The 17370-nt window shown below is 28.0% G+C and overlaps 4 protein-coding genes across 5 annotated transcripts; 3 read left to right on the plus strand and 1 right to left on the minus strand.

The window, feature by feature from the left end:
• Positions 1–895: 895 nt before the first annotated feature.
• On the minus strand, positions 896–3503 carry LOC114123231 (vacuolar protein sorting-associated protein 33B). The gene is made up of 2 exons (XM_027986132.2): positions 3054–3503; positions 896–2995 (listed from the first exon to the last, which is right to left on the minus strand). The coding sequence occupies exons 1-2, from the start codon at positions 3203–3205 to the stop codon at positions 1438–1440; spliced, it is 1710 nt and encodes a 569-aa protein (XP_027841933.1). The 5' UTR covers positions 3206–3503; the 3' UTR covers positions 896–1437.
• A 146-nt stretch (positions 3504–3649) lies between these two features.
• Positions 3650–9067, plus strand: LOC114123221 (oligopeptidase A). The gene is made up of 14 exons (XM_027986121.2): positions 3650–3925; positions 4106–4269; positions 4338–4549; positions 4625–4792; positions 5174–5265; positions 5344–5532; positions 5989–6104; positions 6470–6596; positions 6674–6880; positions 6941–7115; positions 7191–7303; positions 7373–7531; positions 8526–8744; positions 8811–9067. Exons 1-14 carry the CDS (start codon positions 3822–3824, stop codon positions 8941–8943), a joined length of 2178 nt encoding a protein of 725 aa, XP_027841922.1. The 5' UTR covers positions 3650–3821; the 3' UTR covers positions 8944–9067.
• Positions 9068–9177: 110 nt separating this feature from the next.
• Positions 9178–14341, plus strand: LOC114123237 (dynein regulatory complex protein 11). 2 transcript variants are annotated; one of them, XM_027986138.2, is made up of 8 exons: positions 9178–10129; positions 10202–10406; positions 10491–10732; positions 10809–10970; positions 11599–11993; positions 13022–13163; positions 13540–13770; positions 14009–14341. In XM_027986138.2, the coding sequence occupies exons 1-8, from the start codon at positions 9296–9298 to the stop codon at positions 14228–14230; spliced, it is 2433 nt and encodes an 810-aa protein (XP_027841939.2). In that variant the 5' UTR covers positions 9178–9295; the 3' UTR covers positions 14231–14341. The 2 variants fall into 2 exon arrangements, with proteins under 2 accessions (XP_027841939.2, XP_050059962.1); XM_050204005.1 differs by lacking the exon at positions 14009–14341 and having other exon boundaries at positions 9193–10129; positions 13022–13168; positions 13540–13631.
• A 1175-nt stretch (positions 14342–15516) lies between these two features.
• Positions 15517–17300, plus strand: LOC114123224 (AN1-type zinc finger protein 1-like). Its single transcript, XM_027986124.2, has 4 exons — positions 15517–15680; positions 15764–16194; positions 16351–16566; positions 16619–17300. Exons 2-4 carry the CDS (start codon positions 16024–16026, stop codon positions 17084–17086), a joined length of 855 nt encoding a protein of 284 aa, XP_027841925.2. The 5' UTR covers positions 15517–15680; positions 15764–16023; the 3' UTR covers positions 17087–17300.
• The last annotated feature ends 70 nt before the right edge of the window (positions 17301–17370 follow it).

Consider the following 17370-nt stretch of genomic DNA (forward strand, 5'->3'; position numbering starts at 1 on the left):
GGCAAGTAGGTAACACCTATACGCCACATAGACGTAATGTTAAACGTGTCTTAATAATATGTACACCAGTCCTTAATGGCCTTTGACGTTTTGGTGGCTTTCCGGCAACAGAGACAGTCAGACAGATGTATCGGAGCTTTTTGACTGGCCATGTCCGTGTTCACGCAACCAAGGCGAACGCTGTTGACAACGGTGTCTGGCCTGGGAGTCCAGGTGGAACGGTCTCTGCTGTAGGTATGGACTATGGATATCGAGAGCATTGATGGCCACTTTGGACACCAGTACGCGATTGTCGCCTTTGGCATTGCCGGCATTGGCAACGAACAGGAACATTAATTCGTTGACGGTCAACAGTGGTGACGAAAAATTCTGCTTGAGTTCATCGCCGGGAATCAATGACAGGTGGCCGGTAAAGTTGGACAAGTTGACCGCACGTGCGCCAGGCAATATGCCGGCAGGCACTAGCAGCGAATTCCCTAAAACGGTATCAACATTCAACACCTTTGATAGTTAATATTAAACTCATTTTTAATTTTTATACCAATTTTAGACGATCCATTTATATGGTACTTTATGTCAACTAAAGATTAATAATAAATTAAGCTTTGTTATTTTTTTACAGTGATTCTTTATATTATATATGTATAGAGAAAATTTGAAAATTTGCTTATTCAATAAAATGTTTAATACAGTTTCAATATAATTTTAAAATGTCAATACCAATAAGTTCTAAGTATAGGTACTACTATAATTTTAATGATTTTAATTTAATAATGCATTTTTGTTAATTGGGTTTACTTATAGGCTATAGCTAAATTGTAAAAGTTGTATTAATAATTATATTGAGACGTCTGATAAGTATTACACGAGTATAATAATTAATAACTACCAAGGCTTAATTTTTTAAAACAAGGATATAATTTTAATTTTTGTCTCTATATGTTTTTAGTTTTTATGAATAGATTAATTTATGAGTGTATTCAGTTTTATATGAGAATAAATTGTTAGTAATTCATTATGACTTAATGAGTGATTCAGTCAGTCAGTCTCTATTTTCACAAAATATACTGAACTATGCTTAGTAATTAATATAATAACATAATAATTAGCATGTAACAAGTAATAAGATAATAAGTTATGCTATACTAAATTATCTTCTCCACAATAAATAAGTAGGTAGTAATAATTTATTATTTATTTTAATATTGAAACATCTCAAAATAAATCAAACAAAAACTTAACATAAATAATGATTTATTATTCACAATAAAGTTATACTTATATTAACCATTACAAAACACATTAATATTAATAGTCTACAAGTTTTTAATAATAGTATTTAAAATAAAATTCTTTATTACATTATTAATACATTATTTAGTATTTTTTAATTAATCTTTTAACATTGATATAATTGAATTTAATATACATTGATACCTACAAACAAGAGTTTATTAAAATATTTCCATTAATTATATTAGTGCTGAATATAATAATTTTTATATTCATTGACTTTTCTAAAAAATGAAGTGCTGCTTGTTCAGCGTATGTTATACCTCCGATTACCATAACATATATTGTTTTTATACCTGTCTTAAAATCATTAACTTGGAATGAATAGTTCGATAATAATTTAACAATTTCTTCCTCCGGCATTTCTTCTTTACACATAATCTCGATTATTTTACCAATAGCGGGAACATATGATCCACCAAATGCAGCACTCATGCAATGCTCACTATCATCTACTAGCCTTAATTTCTGCATCATGTTTTGCATTATTTGTTTGGTTTTATTTATAGATATAATTTTATTTAAATTACTATTTAAAACCGAGTTATTATCTTGTTTTACTATTAAATTCATTTTCTCTAAAACATGGAATGTCTCAAAATATTTGAATCCATATTGGTGTAAAAATTTTGTTTTAATATTATTTAATTCTATTGTTGTGAATCCATCTTGGGATTGTGAAAATAAACAAATGAGCTGAAGTATATTATTGGCACTACCTTTTCCAAAGGCTAACAAATCTTCTATACAGTTTAAATTTTCTTTGCGACTTCTGTTTTCTAACATATTTTTTTCAAGTGTAATATAATCAATAAATTTATCACCTATTACTTTTGATACAACTTCAGATGCATCTATATGGAAAGTAAGGTTTTTCTTTGACATCAAGACACTTTGTAACTCTTGAGTAACATACTGTTTCATTTCATCTAATTGTAATTTTTTGCTTTTTTCCAATTTATCTTGCAATTCCTTGGATTTTGATTTCCAGTAATTCAATACATCACCAAACTGCTTGTATTTGACATATTCGTAAGTTTCATCAGGATTACATAAATTTTTTATAGATGTAGTTCCATCATTTTTTTTTATTTCCACTATTCCATTTTGTATACCTACTACTTGATCTAAAAGACCGGCATAAGTACAAGGAGTTAATAGAACACTCGCATAATCAAAATCTCTATCTAAAATACAAAAACATGATTGATTATTAATGTTAGGTTTTCCTCTTTCCGTGAAAAATCTATTCAATAATTTATAAACAGCAGTAGATGATTTTCCATTTACACATACGGTCTTAGGAAACCCAAAAACCATAAAAGCTGTCCATAGAGCTTTAGCAACAGGTATTAACAACGATTGATTTTCTTCGACAAACACATTTTTGTAGAAATCTATCATTTCTAATGAAAGTAATGAGTCTCCTAAATGGATGAAATCCCATTGAAATTCAAATATTTGAATGTACCCATAGACACCTTCTTCTTCAAATTGTTTTTCTATAGTAATCAATGACCTAGGAACAAGAATAATTTTAATAATATCTTCAGCTAAGCTTTTCATACTTAAACATGAATTAATGAGATCACAAATAATTTTTGTTGCTGGTAAATTCGATGACACTAAAAAGACACACTGTCGATTGGTAATAGGGTTGACTGATTCTTGCAGTTTATACACTTTTTCTACCCCGTAAAGCCTTTAATAAAAATATATTTTATGAATCATCATTATTTATAATTTCAAGAAAATCATACCTTAAGCTTTTCATATCAATAAACATTTCAAGAGGTTTGAAAAGTCTATGTTCTACAACTAAGTCTTTGGGTCCAGGCATATCTTTCAGTATATTGATTAAATTTGTGTGGGATATTTGAGGAAAAGCATTTAACATCTTATTGTCAAACATAATTAATATTTTTATTTATACAATTTAAAGATAAGAATAAAATAATAAAAACATTTAAATATTTATTTTGTACTAATTTTGATATGAATCTATAAGTTCTGGTGCATACAGAAAACAATAAGAAATAAAAAAACTTTAAAGTTATGGCATAATTATTTTAACTATATTAATTAATATATATTATATAATGACTAATGAGTATAACGCTTTAGTTTAGAACTTTTAGACTTTAGTACGTACTTACTACTTAAGTATAAAGTAGGATCAAGGATATTATACATAATACATAGTACAATACCAATACCCTATCATTCTTACCAGCCCTACCTACTATCCGAAACTTATCATATCATTCCACAGATATAGATAATATTAATATTGGTGATAATAATGATTGTATTAACCTTAAAATATTATTGATAATTTCTAAATGATAAGAAAGTTCATTTTTATTTTTTAAAAGCAAGAGCAAACATCAATTAACTATATACATTAAATATTTTAAATGTAAACCAAAGTGATGCTATTTTTTTTGGTATTATAATTGAATAATTAAATTTAGGAACGCATTAAATTAGATTTTTATATAGTTAAGTTAGTCAATTATTATTTCAAAATGTTGTTTGTTTCACGTTGCACAAGATTGTGTCAAAACATAATACCAAAACACAAGAACTGTGCACTAACTAGAGTACCTAGTCGAAATGGTTATATTGTATTGTAAGTAAACCAAGAAAATATCAATGAATGCTAAAAATGATTTAAAGACTTATAAAAAGATTTTAAAATTCCTTACATAAAAGATTAAATTAAATATTAATACAACAATAATTAATACTTTTCTATTCCAAATTGTCTTAGTATTTGAATGAGTTAAATAAATAATTATCATTGTCTTAGATTGCCAGAAATCAGTAAAGATTTAACAGAAAGTCTCTTACAAGTAAATGCTGATCATCCAAATTTTACGGGCTTAGATGTTAAAAAGTGTGAAAACACAATTAGTAATCAGTTTATTGACTTTGAATGTGGTATTCGCGATATTGAAGATTACCTTAACTCAGGTAAATGATTTTGTGTAATGATTATTAAGAAACTTACCATATAACTTTTGAACTGTTAATGTTTTTAGTTGAAGATGGAAAATATGACTTATTCAAAGATGTATTAGAACCAATAGAAAATCTAAGTATTAAATTTGATCAAATGTGGGCTGTATTAAAAACATTATATTTAGCCGATATGTCAGTAATGCCAGCTCGAATATATTATCCAATACACAACAAAGCATGTATGTCTCATACCACAAAATACAATAGCAAACCTATTTATGAAGCATGTAAAGTTAGTATTTTTTTTTTTAAACTTAATTATTTTGTTTGAATAAATATCAATAAATTACAACTTTGTTGTTTATAGAAAGCAGATTTGTCTAAATTGACAGAAGAACAAGTAGCAGTTGTAAATAAATTTATTAAAGAAGGAAAACTCAATGGACTTGAACTTAGTGAAAAGTTAGATTATTCATTTAAAGCAAATAAACAAAAATGCAGTGCTAAGCAAAAGTACTTTAAAATTCGTTTAGAAGTAAGATTAATCTATGTAAACTATATAAATATATTCAACTAAAGGATATAATTTCTAAATTATAATGATTTTAAAATATTATGAATGTATATCATTTAATGTGTTACCTTAATTGGATTAAGCTTGATCATTGTGATCTAAAAAAAAATTATCTTTGCACAACTAACCATTATACTTGTTTAGAATTTTGGTTTAGTAATTGATTGCTACACATAATAATGTGATTTTATAAACTATACACTATATACAATGATTTATGATAAATATTTGTAATTGAAATATTGTTATAAAAAAAAGTCACTGGTGAATACTTTTTTTTGGTGGCAATAATATCTGTAATTATTTCCAAATTGTATATCTAAATAAATATTGTATATTTAGATGGCATGGAGTCAATTTCAACAAATAATTGATAATCCACAACTAGTCAAAGATTTTCCAGAAGACCTTTTGACATTAATGGCATTAAATAAGTAAAATTGTATTCTAAATTATTTTTTAATTAAAAAAATATATAATATATATATATATTATTTGTGTTAATATTACAGAGATAATCCTAAGAAACGTCCATGGAAAGTTGCCTTGACATGGGGTATTGCAGATAGATTTATTAAGTATTGTCCAGATAGAGATTTACGTTGGAATGTCTGGCAAGCTTATGAGAAAGCTGGTTCACCCGCCGATGAAAAAAGAGAACTTAATAATGGTTTAGAAGTTGAAGAAATCCGAAAATTAAGGTAAGTCAAATAATAATTAAGAATAGTCTTAACAAGAATTAAAAAAAAAATTCAATATTTATTTATGTATTTATTCAAATGATTGATTAGTATTACTGTAGAGTCTCACTAATCTTGCATCGACTAGATGGGATCAGACTCTATATCTGGTTTATCGAAAATCCAGATTAAATGGAATGCGTTTTTTTTAACTTACTAATAATTATTTTTCAAAAAATACCTTATGTATTTATACAAATTCAAAATTTATTGATTTTTACATTTCACATTATTATTATTATTAATCGTAACAATAATATCTTTGTAATGTGTATTCAGGTATTCTTGAATATATACATTATACATGAGTACTAGAGTACCAAAGTACAAAATATAAGTTGTCTGGATTAGTTAGACTACTGTAATAATTATTTATTTATTTTATTAATTTTTGTTTAATACTTTAATAAATTATAGACTTGAAGCTGCTGAAAAATTGGGCTTTAAAAATTACGGTGAACTATCATTGACTACAAAAATGGCACCTTCAATTTCAGCCATAGAAGATACATTATTGACAATATTGGATAAAGGTACTGTATAACATATATTAATATATTATATAACAGAGTCTTCAACCTTTTTGGACTCGCTACCCACTTTTTTAGGCCTACATTTTTTGCCATTCACATAAGCTTTGTAATTATTTTTTTACCTTATATACATTTATAAATTTAATTTTAATTTTAAAAATAAGTCGTATCGCTACTCAATTTAAAGCTTTCATGACCCACCGGTTGAAAACCACTTACATATAATATAGTATATTTTATTTTATAATACTATTTTTCATTATTTAATATTTTATTTAATACGTATACATTTTTGAGTTGTTTAGATTTGATTTATTATATGTATTATTTTATGAAATTATTATTTAATAAATAAATATTTATAGCAAGACCCTTACAAGACAAAGAAATAGAATCATTACAACTTTTTTCAAATAAAAAGGGTAATGAATATCCTATTCAAATGTGGGATGTTGGTTACTGGGCAAGATTACAAAAAAAAGAACTTTATGGGTAAGTTATGTATCCCATTAAATGTTTTTCATTGTTGTGTTTTGTCCATTAATATATAATATATATTAATTTTTTAGTTACGATGAAGTTCAGTGGTCTGAGTATTTCCCTCTAGACCGAGTTTTAGATGGTCTGTTTGAACTATGTAGACGACTCTATGGAATTCGCATTTTAGAAATGCCAAACAGAGCTGACCTCTGGCATCCTGATGTCAAATATTATGAAATATTACATGAAAATGACCCTTCTATTGTAGCTGGATTTTATTTAGATCTTTGTTCTCGGTATATACCTAATATAATTATAAATTGGTAGTGAATATGTTTTATAAAATGTATTTTCAGGCCACAAAAAATGAAAGCTGTTGGTGAACCTGGTTGGTTAGTAACTCATAGGACTGCTTCATCGATACCAAAAAAAGTATTACCGTTATCAGCTCTAATAATGAACTTTCCATCAGCACAGAATAAAAACCCAAGTTTATTGAGTTTTGACCAAGTGAAAACCTTATTTGGAAAAGTAAATATTTTATTTGTCGATACATAACTCAACAACTGATAATATTCATAATTTTTTTGTAAAATTAAATTTTAGTTTGGTCATTTACTGCAAAATGTTCTTTGTCAAGTACATTATGCTGAAGTATCGGGTTTAAATAATGTCGAATGGGATGCTGTTGGAATAACCAGTAATTTTATGATTCATTGGTAATTAATATTTGGTGAAATATGTGTATAGCTATCTATATTTATTTAAAATATTTATTATTCCTTTAGGTTGTATGATAAAGAGACATTTGACAGTATTAATAGCCACTACAAGACAGGAAAAAGATTACCAAATGATCAATTGACTGAAATCAAACAACATATGGCTGGATTCAATACTTGTGATGAACTCTACAAATCTATGATTGACTTAAAAATGCATACTATGTAAGAATATAATATTATAATTTTATAATTTTATAATATAATAATAAGTATTGTTTAGGAAATACTGGAATTAAAAAAAAAAAAACATAAATTATATTTTATTATTAACTGATTATCTTTAGTGGCAAAGCTTCATAGGAGGAAATGAAATAATATTTACCTACTTAAAATACAAACAAATAATTTGGTTTTAGTATATTTAAAGGAAAAAAAGAAATTAAAAATTTGCATAATACATATATATCTGTTGAAAACTTTTTATTTTTGTTTAGTTTTCTTAGAATATTCTTGCTGAGCAAGCCAGCTTTATCTCTTATGGCAAGTCAATCAAGTAAATATCTTAGTACAATACAAAAATAAATATGAGATAATGTAACATTTGTCTCATTCTATCAAGTGTGATATGAATGGGGAATTAGAAAACAGGTGGTGGTTACCTTTCTCCTATGGGTCATGTTTCACTGTTTATTTATTTCTAATTTTATTTTTAAGTGATCGTTATGAACTCTTTTATTAATGTCCTGTCAACACTGTAAATTTGTAATAATGATTGATTTTTAATTTGTTATTTGTTTATTTCTGGTATGATATTTTTAAGTATGATTGTCTATAATATTGTAATTTTACTATTTTCTTTTATTTCATTGCATCTTTAATCATAAACTTAGCCCTTGCCACTGGTAATCTGTTAATCTTAAAGAAATATATGTTGTATAAAAAAAAAAATTCTTCTAAACAAGACTTTTGTGAAATTCTTCGATTTGGCAAAAATTAATTATTAAAATGTACAATTTTAAAAATAATGGAAAATACTTATATAATGTTAGCTGACTTTTTTTAATATTAATTTTTATAAAATTTTCTGCTGAAGGAAAAGAAGAAAGAATAACATCTTTTTTCTGTAATTTATTTATTTTGTTTTTTTAAATTATTGTGTTCTTATTTGTTGTACTTTTTTTGTATACAAATATTATATTTATATTTTACTTTATAGCAAAACGAATTGGAATGACCTAGTGAAAGAAATGTGGAGTAATTATTATGGATTTCCATTAAGTAAATGGAACAGTTTCCCATGCAGATTTGCTGAGGTTATGTCTAATGAACAAGGGGCAGCAAGTTACTACTCTGGATTATGGTCTAGAATAATAGCAGCTGATGTATTTCAATCATTTAAAGTTCCTGATGAAAGTACTAAAAATTTAGGAAACAAGTAATATTGAAATTGCATCACCATCAATTTTTCATGTTTCATATTTTTGGTATTTAATAATTTTAGCTTTCGAGATACCTTTTTTGCATTTGGTGGCAGCTGTCCATCTGGAGAAATATTCAGACGTTTCAAAGGACGAGACCCTAATCCTAAAGCATTTATTAGTGATCTTGGACTCAATAAAGATGATAGTAATTAAATTATAGTTTAGTTATATCTTATGTGTTATTTTGTAAACACATCCAAAATTAAGAATATTGGTTATGTTTCAATATGTATGAAATATTTTCAATTTAATATACAATAAAAAGTATAAAATTAAAGTGTTTTTATTTGATTTAGAAAAAATTTTGAATAATAAATACTTGAATAGTCTTTAGAAATATTTATCCCTTTATATAAGTACTCATATTTTGTTGTGTCATAGTTGACTGCACACAGCCATAGTTACACATTATTATTGATTTAACACGAAAAACATAAAAAGGGTTGATAATAAAAATGAAATTTACTTTATTTTTGTATAACTTAACATTATTTAATATTTAGTCATGTCTTACAGAACATATAATGAGTTATGGGCACAAGCTCAATTAACACTAGACGAGGCTACAAAAAATGACTCGAATCTACTTACATCTAAAACTAATAAAGATAAAGTTGTTGTGTTCAAAGAGTTGTCTACTGTCATGGTTAGTTATATTTTATCTATTAATAAATTGGACGAATGTTATGATCAAGTTATTCAACCTCAGAAACGAATACTTATTAGAAACATTCTGGAATTATCTTTGGGGCGTTATTTAGAACTAAAAAATGACATGGTCAATTTGAACTATAATGAATTTACTTACTTGGACTCAGCCATAGCACAGCTTGGGTTATTGCCACAGGATGTAGAACTAACAATACCATCACATTATCGAAATGAAAGGCTTAAAACAATTGAATGGCAGAGTAATTTTATCGATGAAGTATTGAAGAAAACGGGTTTTTATGAAGAAGAGAAAATTGAAGTTGATATGCCCATCCGACAAGCAATATTATTGATACAAAAACATGAGAGGGCACGACAGGGACGAATGAGGGCTCAATTCATGAAGGAAGTTAGAGCCATGAACAAACCTGATGCTGGAGACGTGGAACTTAGTGATAATGCAAGAAAAGCTGCAATGAAAATACAGAGAGTATGGCGAGGTTTTATAACGCGGAGAAAAATAAGAAGCAGAGTTGTTGAAGAAATGTTGTTGATTGGCATGTTACCCCCTAACTCAATTGACACTGAAGAACAACAAAAAGCTGAAGAGGTTAAAAGTGCTAGAAGAATTGTTCAAACAAAACGACAGAAAGAATATGAATTAGCACTAATACAAGAAAAAGAGAAAGTATTAGTTTTATTAATTTATTTTTTTATTTGTGATTTAATAATTTCTTAATAAAATAATGAAACTTAAAAGATTAAAGACCACGTAAAGGAAAAAATGAAAGAAGATATAAGAGACGAAGTAAGAGCATGGTACATGGGAGTTAAATCACAAACGGGTAAATTTCCAGATTTACCATCAGAAGAAAGTGGTGGATCTGCAGTAATTTATACTAGATACAAAACTGCCAGTTCTCATAGTAAATCAACTAGTCAATCATCATCTAAAGGAACCAAGAGTTAGTTTAGTTGATTTTATTATAGTAGACATAAGTTTGTTTTGCATGTGTTTGTAATGTTATAAAATAAATTATTTTCATTAGGTCATAAAAGCAAATCAATTGCGGGAAAAGAGTCTAAGGAAGAAGTTAAAAAAAAAGCTGATGAAGAAGATGCTGGTTTCAAAATGGGACCTTCAAATTTTCTTCAAGAACTCATGTTGGCTAGTTCAGAATATGAAGAAGTATGGAAAGGAATGGATGAATCAAAAAACACTAGTCAAATGTATATTAAAAGTATTGTAAAGGCTCAAAAAGTAGCTGAAGTAGAGCGAGAACTACGGAAGGTAACTTGGTGGATATAATGATACAAAAATCTTCTGAGTGGATTAAAAAAAAAAAAATGATTTTTTTCACAATTAGATAGTTGATGTACATTTGAGAGCTGAACTTGAAATTTTACAAAACGCACTCGATAAAGATAATGCTATTCGTATCAAAAGGTCAAAGAAACAAAAAAAAGTAAAAAGGAGTAGCAAAAAAGCAAAGAAAAAACGTGACAAGGATTTAACTCCTGATAGAACTGTAAATATTAACAATACTTGATTATTATTTTATAATTTGATCAGCAAATATTTTTTTTTTTTTATAACTTAAGCAATAATAATTAAATGACTATAGAAGTTCATAGAATAGATGCACTATTGAATAAGTACACTTATATGAGTTACATCATAATGAATATATAAATTAGAATATAGTAGGTATAGCTCAAATTTTTAAAAATAAATGTCATTCTTTTTCCATACAATTTATGCCTCCAGTATTATAATATAATAATAAATTTTTTATCTTTATTTTAAATAAATGCATCTCCAATATTATTTTTAATTCTTTCAATAAAAATATAGTAGATGTATTAAAAAAAAATTAAATAATGACTATTGACTTGTTTACCTAGTCAATACATGATACTATAATTTTATAAAATTATAATATGTATCTATTTAACCATATCAGTAGTTAAACTAATGAATTTAGTAATAAACTAGATTCTAATTAATACCTACAGGCTACCTTTATATATTTTTTACAGTAAATTATTAATCTGAGTTCTCAACAAAGGGAATACTTAAGCAGGGAAGGGGATGATGGGAGGGCACCATTTAACATTAATCCTCCTTGACTCTGAATGACGTAGTAACTGTTACAGCTGGAATCGTTGTTCGAAGAGCTGGTTATGAACGGTATCATACACAAGTATCCTGCCATTCGGCTTAGCTCATTCAAGGGGGACGCATCGTACGCCGGTTGTGATGTAATGCGATGGGACAACGACCCGAGCCCAACGCTTGGCGATGTCCGGCACGCGGTCAGAGACAGCTGCGTGCTACCGATGCTCAGCGACCAGATACATCAGGCCGGGCCTGCGGTGCGTTCTGTGCTCATCGCTGGAGCACATGGATCCGGAAAACACATGCTGGTCAACGCAGTGTGCACCGAGTTGGGGGCCACGTTGTTCGACTTGACTTCGGCCAACATCGTGGGAAAATATCCCGGAAAATCGGGACTCACCATGTTGCTCCATCTCGTCAACAAAGTGGCCAGGTACCTAGCGTTTTATTACATTTATGTATCTATCATAATATAATATATTTATAATTTATATGTAAAAGTTAAATCCGAAATCCGTCAAAACTAGTTTCCTTCTACAAATCCCTTTTAATCAATTTTGGTTTTGAATAGTTAAAACTAGAATTTACGGCAGGTTTAAATAAGCCAGTCAAATCTAGTTTTAATTGAAATGCATGTACCTATTAGTATATTTTGAAGTTTTCAACTCGTATTATTTACAATTACAAGTTTAAAACGCATGAGACCACCCTGCTACCACTGAGTAACCACAGGAGATCTATAAATATTACTCGATAAATTCGACCAGCCTACTTTCAAATAAATTAAGATAACTTCAACCAGTCGTTCGTCAAATCATTAAAAAATCAAATCATTAGATAATATAATAAATTTAACAGAATATACATAACAATAATGTTATATTTATAATAAGAAGATAATCCGATATTGTCGATATTGATATATTATACGTCTGGGTATATCGTCGGCATCGCTGTGTTTCGCTAGACTGCTAGAGCGATTTTGTTTGTTGTATAACCTACGTGTTTTTATCACTTATATTGCCCGTTTTTTATATTAAGTCTAGGTAAGTTAATTTTTTTTTGCGCCTATTAACATTCTCTGAGTTACTATATATTTAGGTTTCATGTCAGACACACAGGCTCGTAGCTACGGGGAGGGGCGTTTCCCCCCCTAAAAATATTAAGAAGACATTGTTTTTATATATAATGCGCTCCCCAAGAGTTTACTTTGCCCCACCTGAAAATTTGGTCTGGCTACTGGCCTGCAGACACAGGGAGTGAAAGAATGCCTGAGAACGATATTTTAGGAATCTTATGAAACTGGTAGAAGGAAAAAACTAAAAAGACAATCATTTATCATTATAAAAGATGCAATTTATCTCTGAAAGAGATCGATGATGTGATGTTAATATTAATATTAATGCATATTATTTATTTTAACAAATTTTTAATGTACAATATACTTATAATATTATATAGGCTTCTTCAACCGTCTGTGATATTCATCGAAGACGCGGAGAAGACGTTTATGAAAAAAGTACCGAAAACTGATAAGACTGATCCGAAAAGGCTGAAAAAAGACTTGCCTAAGCTTGTTAAGGCCATCGCTCCGACGGACAGGGTTTAGTATACATATTTAACGATTACTAACTATATGTTTATTGTTTATATATAATACCAACAACCCACATAAATTATTTTCATATTTTACGATACATTTCCGATTTACACTTCCGATTTATATTGCAAAATATTATAAATTTATAAGGAGTGGTTGCTTCTATTTCTTTATTATTTTACTAAACAGTTAATGATGGATTAACGAGTTAGGTGGTTAGGTTTAAATATTGAGCTATTTTCAATAATTAATATTACTTTGTATGGATGTGTTATGTATGTTTACTTATTTAATATTCATTAATTATTAATTAATATACTATAATATTCACTTATGACTTATTTAATAACTACAATATCAACGTACTCGCGCATTTCAGATATTGTTACTTGGCACTTCTTGCTGTCCCTGGGACTGCGATCAAAAATCTTTAACTGGCACGTACGGAAAAATTATCGTCATACCTCGCCCAGATTATGCCAGTCTGTATTACATATGGAACGATCTTTTATTCCAGTATAGTGGACTCAGTCGAAAATTTGATGTTAGCTCGTTGGCAAAACTATCCGATGGTTACAGCATCGGTACTATCATTAAAGTACTTCAAGAGGTATTATTATTTTTGTATAATTTAAAATATTATCCATACCAATGGGCTATGGTATATTGGTATTTATTACATGATTTACATATAACAATATTTTACGCAGTATTTTCACTAATTAACAAAATCACAACTATTATAGGTAGGTATTATGTTCCATTTCCAAAAAATACATATAATATATATTATATTACATATGCCTCTATTTAATATTTATAATGAGTTTTAATTTGTACCTATGTAGGTTATGACGTGCAAAAGAGTGCTACAGCTTACGATCCGCCCTCTGATGCACGTAGAAATCCTAAACGCACTTGCTCGTCACGATCCAATTTACAAAGAAGAAGATGAAGCTTTCAACCAGTGGTATTCGAGAACCCCTCTCGGCCGAAGAAAGCAAAAGGCGCTGGATGCCGAAGTGGAAAGACGGATGATTGAAAATGATAAACATTCGGGTGCTAAATGAGCAGAATGTAACCTATTTCTAAAACATTTTTGAAATGTTAGAAAACAAAAAAAAACTGTTTATAAATTTCTAAAACAATTTTGTATATAATATAATTTAAGTTTACATGAACTTTTGTTTTTATTGCCCAATATTTTAAGTTATTTTTCTATAATTTATATTTAAAACTTGAAACTTGAAAGTCAATTTTATTTCAGTCTTCAGGTATTAAGTGTTGGAACTTATAGGTGTAAATTATAACTATTGGAATTAATATTTAAGGTGGTTATTTCTGAAAAAAAAATGACTGATTAAAACGTTGTTATCAACAATGATTGAACTCTCTAAACAATAATAATTTCGTATTTTCAAAGTATTTTTTATTATTTTAATAGGAAAAAAATATTTTTACAATATTATACAATTCCAAAATGAGATAATAAAAACTAAGGACTCGTTTAACCACTAAGTATATACCGCTAAACCGCTATTTTTATTATTAAATTCTATGAACAATTCTTATATAATATATTATACCCATCGTTTTTCGTTTTTTCTCCTGACCATCTAGTAATCTCCACGGATCACTTTAAACGCGTTGGCATGTTTGCTAAAATAATGATATATAGGTTATTAAAATAAACATTCACATAAATCACAGATTTCTATATTATAGAAAGTATAGAATTCTGTGACATAAATAATTGAAATTGTACTAGAACGGAAAGGTAACCGACATTGTCATCTAATTAGCCAACTAGTTTTATTTTATTTTTTAAAATCTTATACAAATAAGTATAGCTATTATACAAGCCTGAATTTTCAGACGATAACATAAAACATAAAAGTATTGTGAGTTGTGACTTAGAAGAATGATTTTTAGGTTTAGAAACAAACCATTTATATGGTTGACTTATACGAAACATATTATATATCGTATAGTATGTTTATACATTTTTATTCAGGCACACATTTAATTTCAAGGATTCAATCAGTTGTAAAGCTTAGTGTTCTGATTGGTTTGGGAAAAAAAATTATAAACCTAGGTTATGGCATTCATTTAATATTTAACCAATGGCTATGGGTTTGACGCACGATTATAAGGAACTTAATTATTATAATAATAATTAATAAAAATAATTTTTTTTAAATTCTCGTTTGATTAGGTATATAAAATAAAAATAAATTCAAATTTGTTAATAACGCGGTATAAAATTAACCATGGTATAGATATTAGATAGTATGTAATAAAACCATGAATAGAATATTCTAGATTGTGGTCATAATGATTGTTATCATTTGTAACAGTTAATGAATAAAGGTTTATATTTTGTATAATATATAAAAAAAATAATAATTAAAGAGAATTTACGTATCTTGTAGGTTTTTTAACAGTTGAATAAGAAGCTCGAGTTCATATCATCATTAAATAATAAAGTAACAGTTTTCTGTATTCTATTGTTTAATGTGAGTAAGTGATATCAAAATTAAAATTCTACGTCATAATAGAACTTGATTTATTGTTTTATATATGATGTTAAATTGTTATTTTAGGTAAATTTTTAATGTTATGGATAGTTTCCCACCAGCCAACTGTCGTTTACAAATACTGATAGATGATCCTTGGCGTCAAGAAAACTTATCATTTGACGAAATAGTGGTTCCCATCAAAGAACTACCTGATCCCGAGGCGGACGCCACTGATGCACATTTGACACTTACTCAACAGGACACAAAGTGGACTGATTTAGCTCTTACTAACATACTTAGTGACAATCCATTGCCTCCACCGCCCCGAGTTTGACACATTTATCATGGAGTTTCCAGATTTTGGTAAACAGTGTGGTAACAAGGACTGTAAACAATTAGATTTTTTGCCAGTCAAATGTGATAATTGTCATGCTGTATTTTGTAAAGACCATTCAAGATTTGATAGTCATCAATGTGTTCCCATAGAATCTACTAATGATTTAAAACCGAAGCTGGTAAGGAACTCGGTATCTTACTGCTTGATACTAATTTTATAGTAATTAGTCATAATTAAACTTTAAATTGTTTTTTACTTTGTAAATTTTATTGGTATTTAAAGGTACTTACTTAAATTTTCAATGATTTAATCTAATTTATTTATAATATTTTAGGAAACAGTTTGGTTTGAATGCTCACATGATAGTTGTACGTTAAAAAATCCCTGTGAAATGTTATGCCCAAAATGTAATAAACATTACTGTCTGGCGCATAGACATCATGGTTGTCTTGACGAACTGCCAGGGAAAGAGGCTAGAAAAGTTTTAAGAGAAGCAGCTAAGAAATCTAAAGACCAATTTGCATTAGCTAAAGAAGAAGCAGATAAAAAAGTAGGTAAATACATTTAATACTTAAATTTAATACTAATCACATTTATTTTAGATTGAAGCAAGTCTAAGGCAAGCCGAATTACAACCAGAAAAAAGACGTATGGCCCAACAAATTCGTTTAATGAAACTTAAAGGGAAAGCATTGGGTGATAATAAAATACCAGTGGTTGACAGAGTTTATTTTACTATTCATCCACCTATGAAAGATAATAAAGTTATTTCACCTGTGCCCTTATTCACTAGTAAGACCTGGACAGTTGGCAGAACAATAGATTTATTTGCAGTTCGTTTGAAAATCGAAAACCGTAATGATAAAAGTAACACTCCTAAACTGCGTATATTCAAACTAGAAGATGGTGAACATTTATCAAATCAAATGGATCGTGTAATAGGTCGTATGGTTACTGATGGATTAATATTTAATGGAGATTCATTAATTCTTCATTATGTTGATGCTACAAAGAATCCTATTGAAATAGAACCAGAAAAATTAGAGGAATATAAACTATCAAGTGTTTAAATACTTAGCATAAATAAAGACAAATAATTATGTTTTTTGTGTTCATATACATTTTGTTGTACACGTTGATAAAAATTGTTTATTACTATAGTAATAAATCATTTTTTGTTTAACTATAGTATATGTTTCTATGGGTTCTGTAACTTACAATTTAAATGACTGTACTTATTTTATATTATAGAAAAACAATTAATATAGGATATTTTCAAATTAATCTGATGTGTTAGTTCTTGTTTTTATTTTTTTATTTTGCATTTACTAAATTGTAAATTTTATTAACTTCA

The sequence above is a fragment of the Aphis gossypii genome, chromosome 1, assembly GCF_020184175.1.
Source record: "Aphis gossypii isolate Hap1 chromosome 1, ASM2018417v2, whole genome shotgun sequence".
In the NCBI taxonomy this organism is placed as follows: domain Eukaryota; kingdom Metazoa; phylum Arthropoda; class Insecta; order Hemiptera; family Aphididae; genus Aphis; species Aphis gossypii.

Coding starts and splice junctions, on each gene's coding strand:
- LOC114123231 (XM_027986132.2), bottom strand. CDS start 3,205: ATGTTTGACAATAAGATGTTAAATGCTTTTCCTCAAATATCCCACACA. Junction 2,996..3,053: donor ATTGATATGAAAAGCTTAAG/GTATGATTTTCT, acceptor TTTTTATTAAAG/GCTTTACGGGGTAGAAAAAG.
- LOC114123221 (XM_027986121.2), top strand. CDS start 3,822: ATGTTGTTTGTTTCACGTTGCACAAGATTGTGTCAAAACATAATACCA. Junction 4,793..5,173: donor ACTTTAAAATTCGTTTAGAA/GTAAGATTAATC, acceptor TTGTATATTTAG/ATGGCATGGAGTCAATTTCA. Junction 5,266..5,343: donor ACATTAATGGCATTAAATAA/GTAAAATTGTAT, acceptor TTAATATTACAG/AGATAATCCTAAGAAACGTC.
- LOC114123237 (XM_027986138.2), top strand. CDS start 9,296: ATGTCTTACAGAACATATAATGAGTTATGGGCACAAGCTCAATTAACA. Junction 10,130..10,201: donor TAATACAAGAAAAAGAGAAA/GTATTAGTTTTA, acceptor GAAACTTAAAAG/ATTAAAGACCACGTAAAGGA. Junction 10,733..10,808: donor TAGAGCGAGAACTACGGAAG/GTAACTTGGTGG, acceptor TTTCACAATTAG/ATAGTTGATGTACATTTGAG.
- LOC114123224 (XM_027986124.2), top strand. CDS start 16,024: ATGGAGTTTCCAGATTTTGGTAAACAGTGTGGTAACAAGGACTGTAAA. Junction 16,195..16,350: donor ATGATTTAAAACCGAAGCTG/GTAAGGAACTCG, acceptor ATAATATTTTAG/GAAACAGTTTGGTTTGAATG. Junction 16,567..16,618: donor AAGAAGAAGCAGATAAAAAA/GTAGGTAAATAC, acceptor CATTTATTTTAG/ATTGAAGCAAGTCTAAGGCA.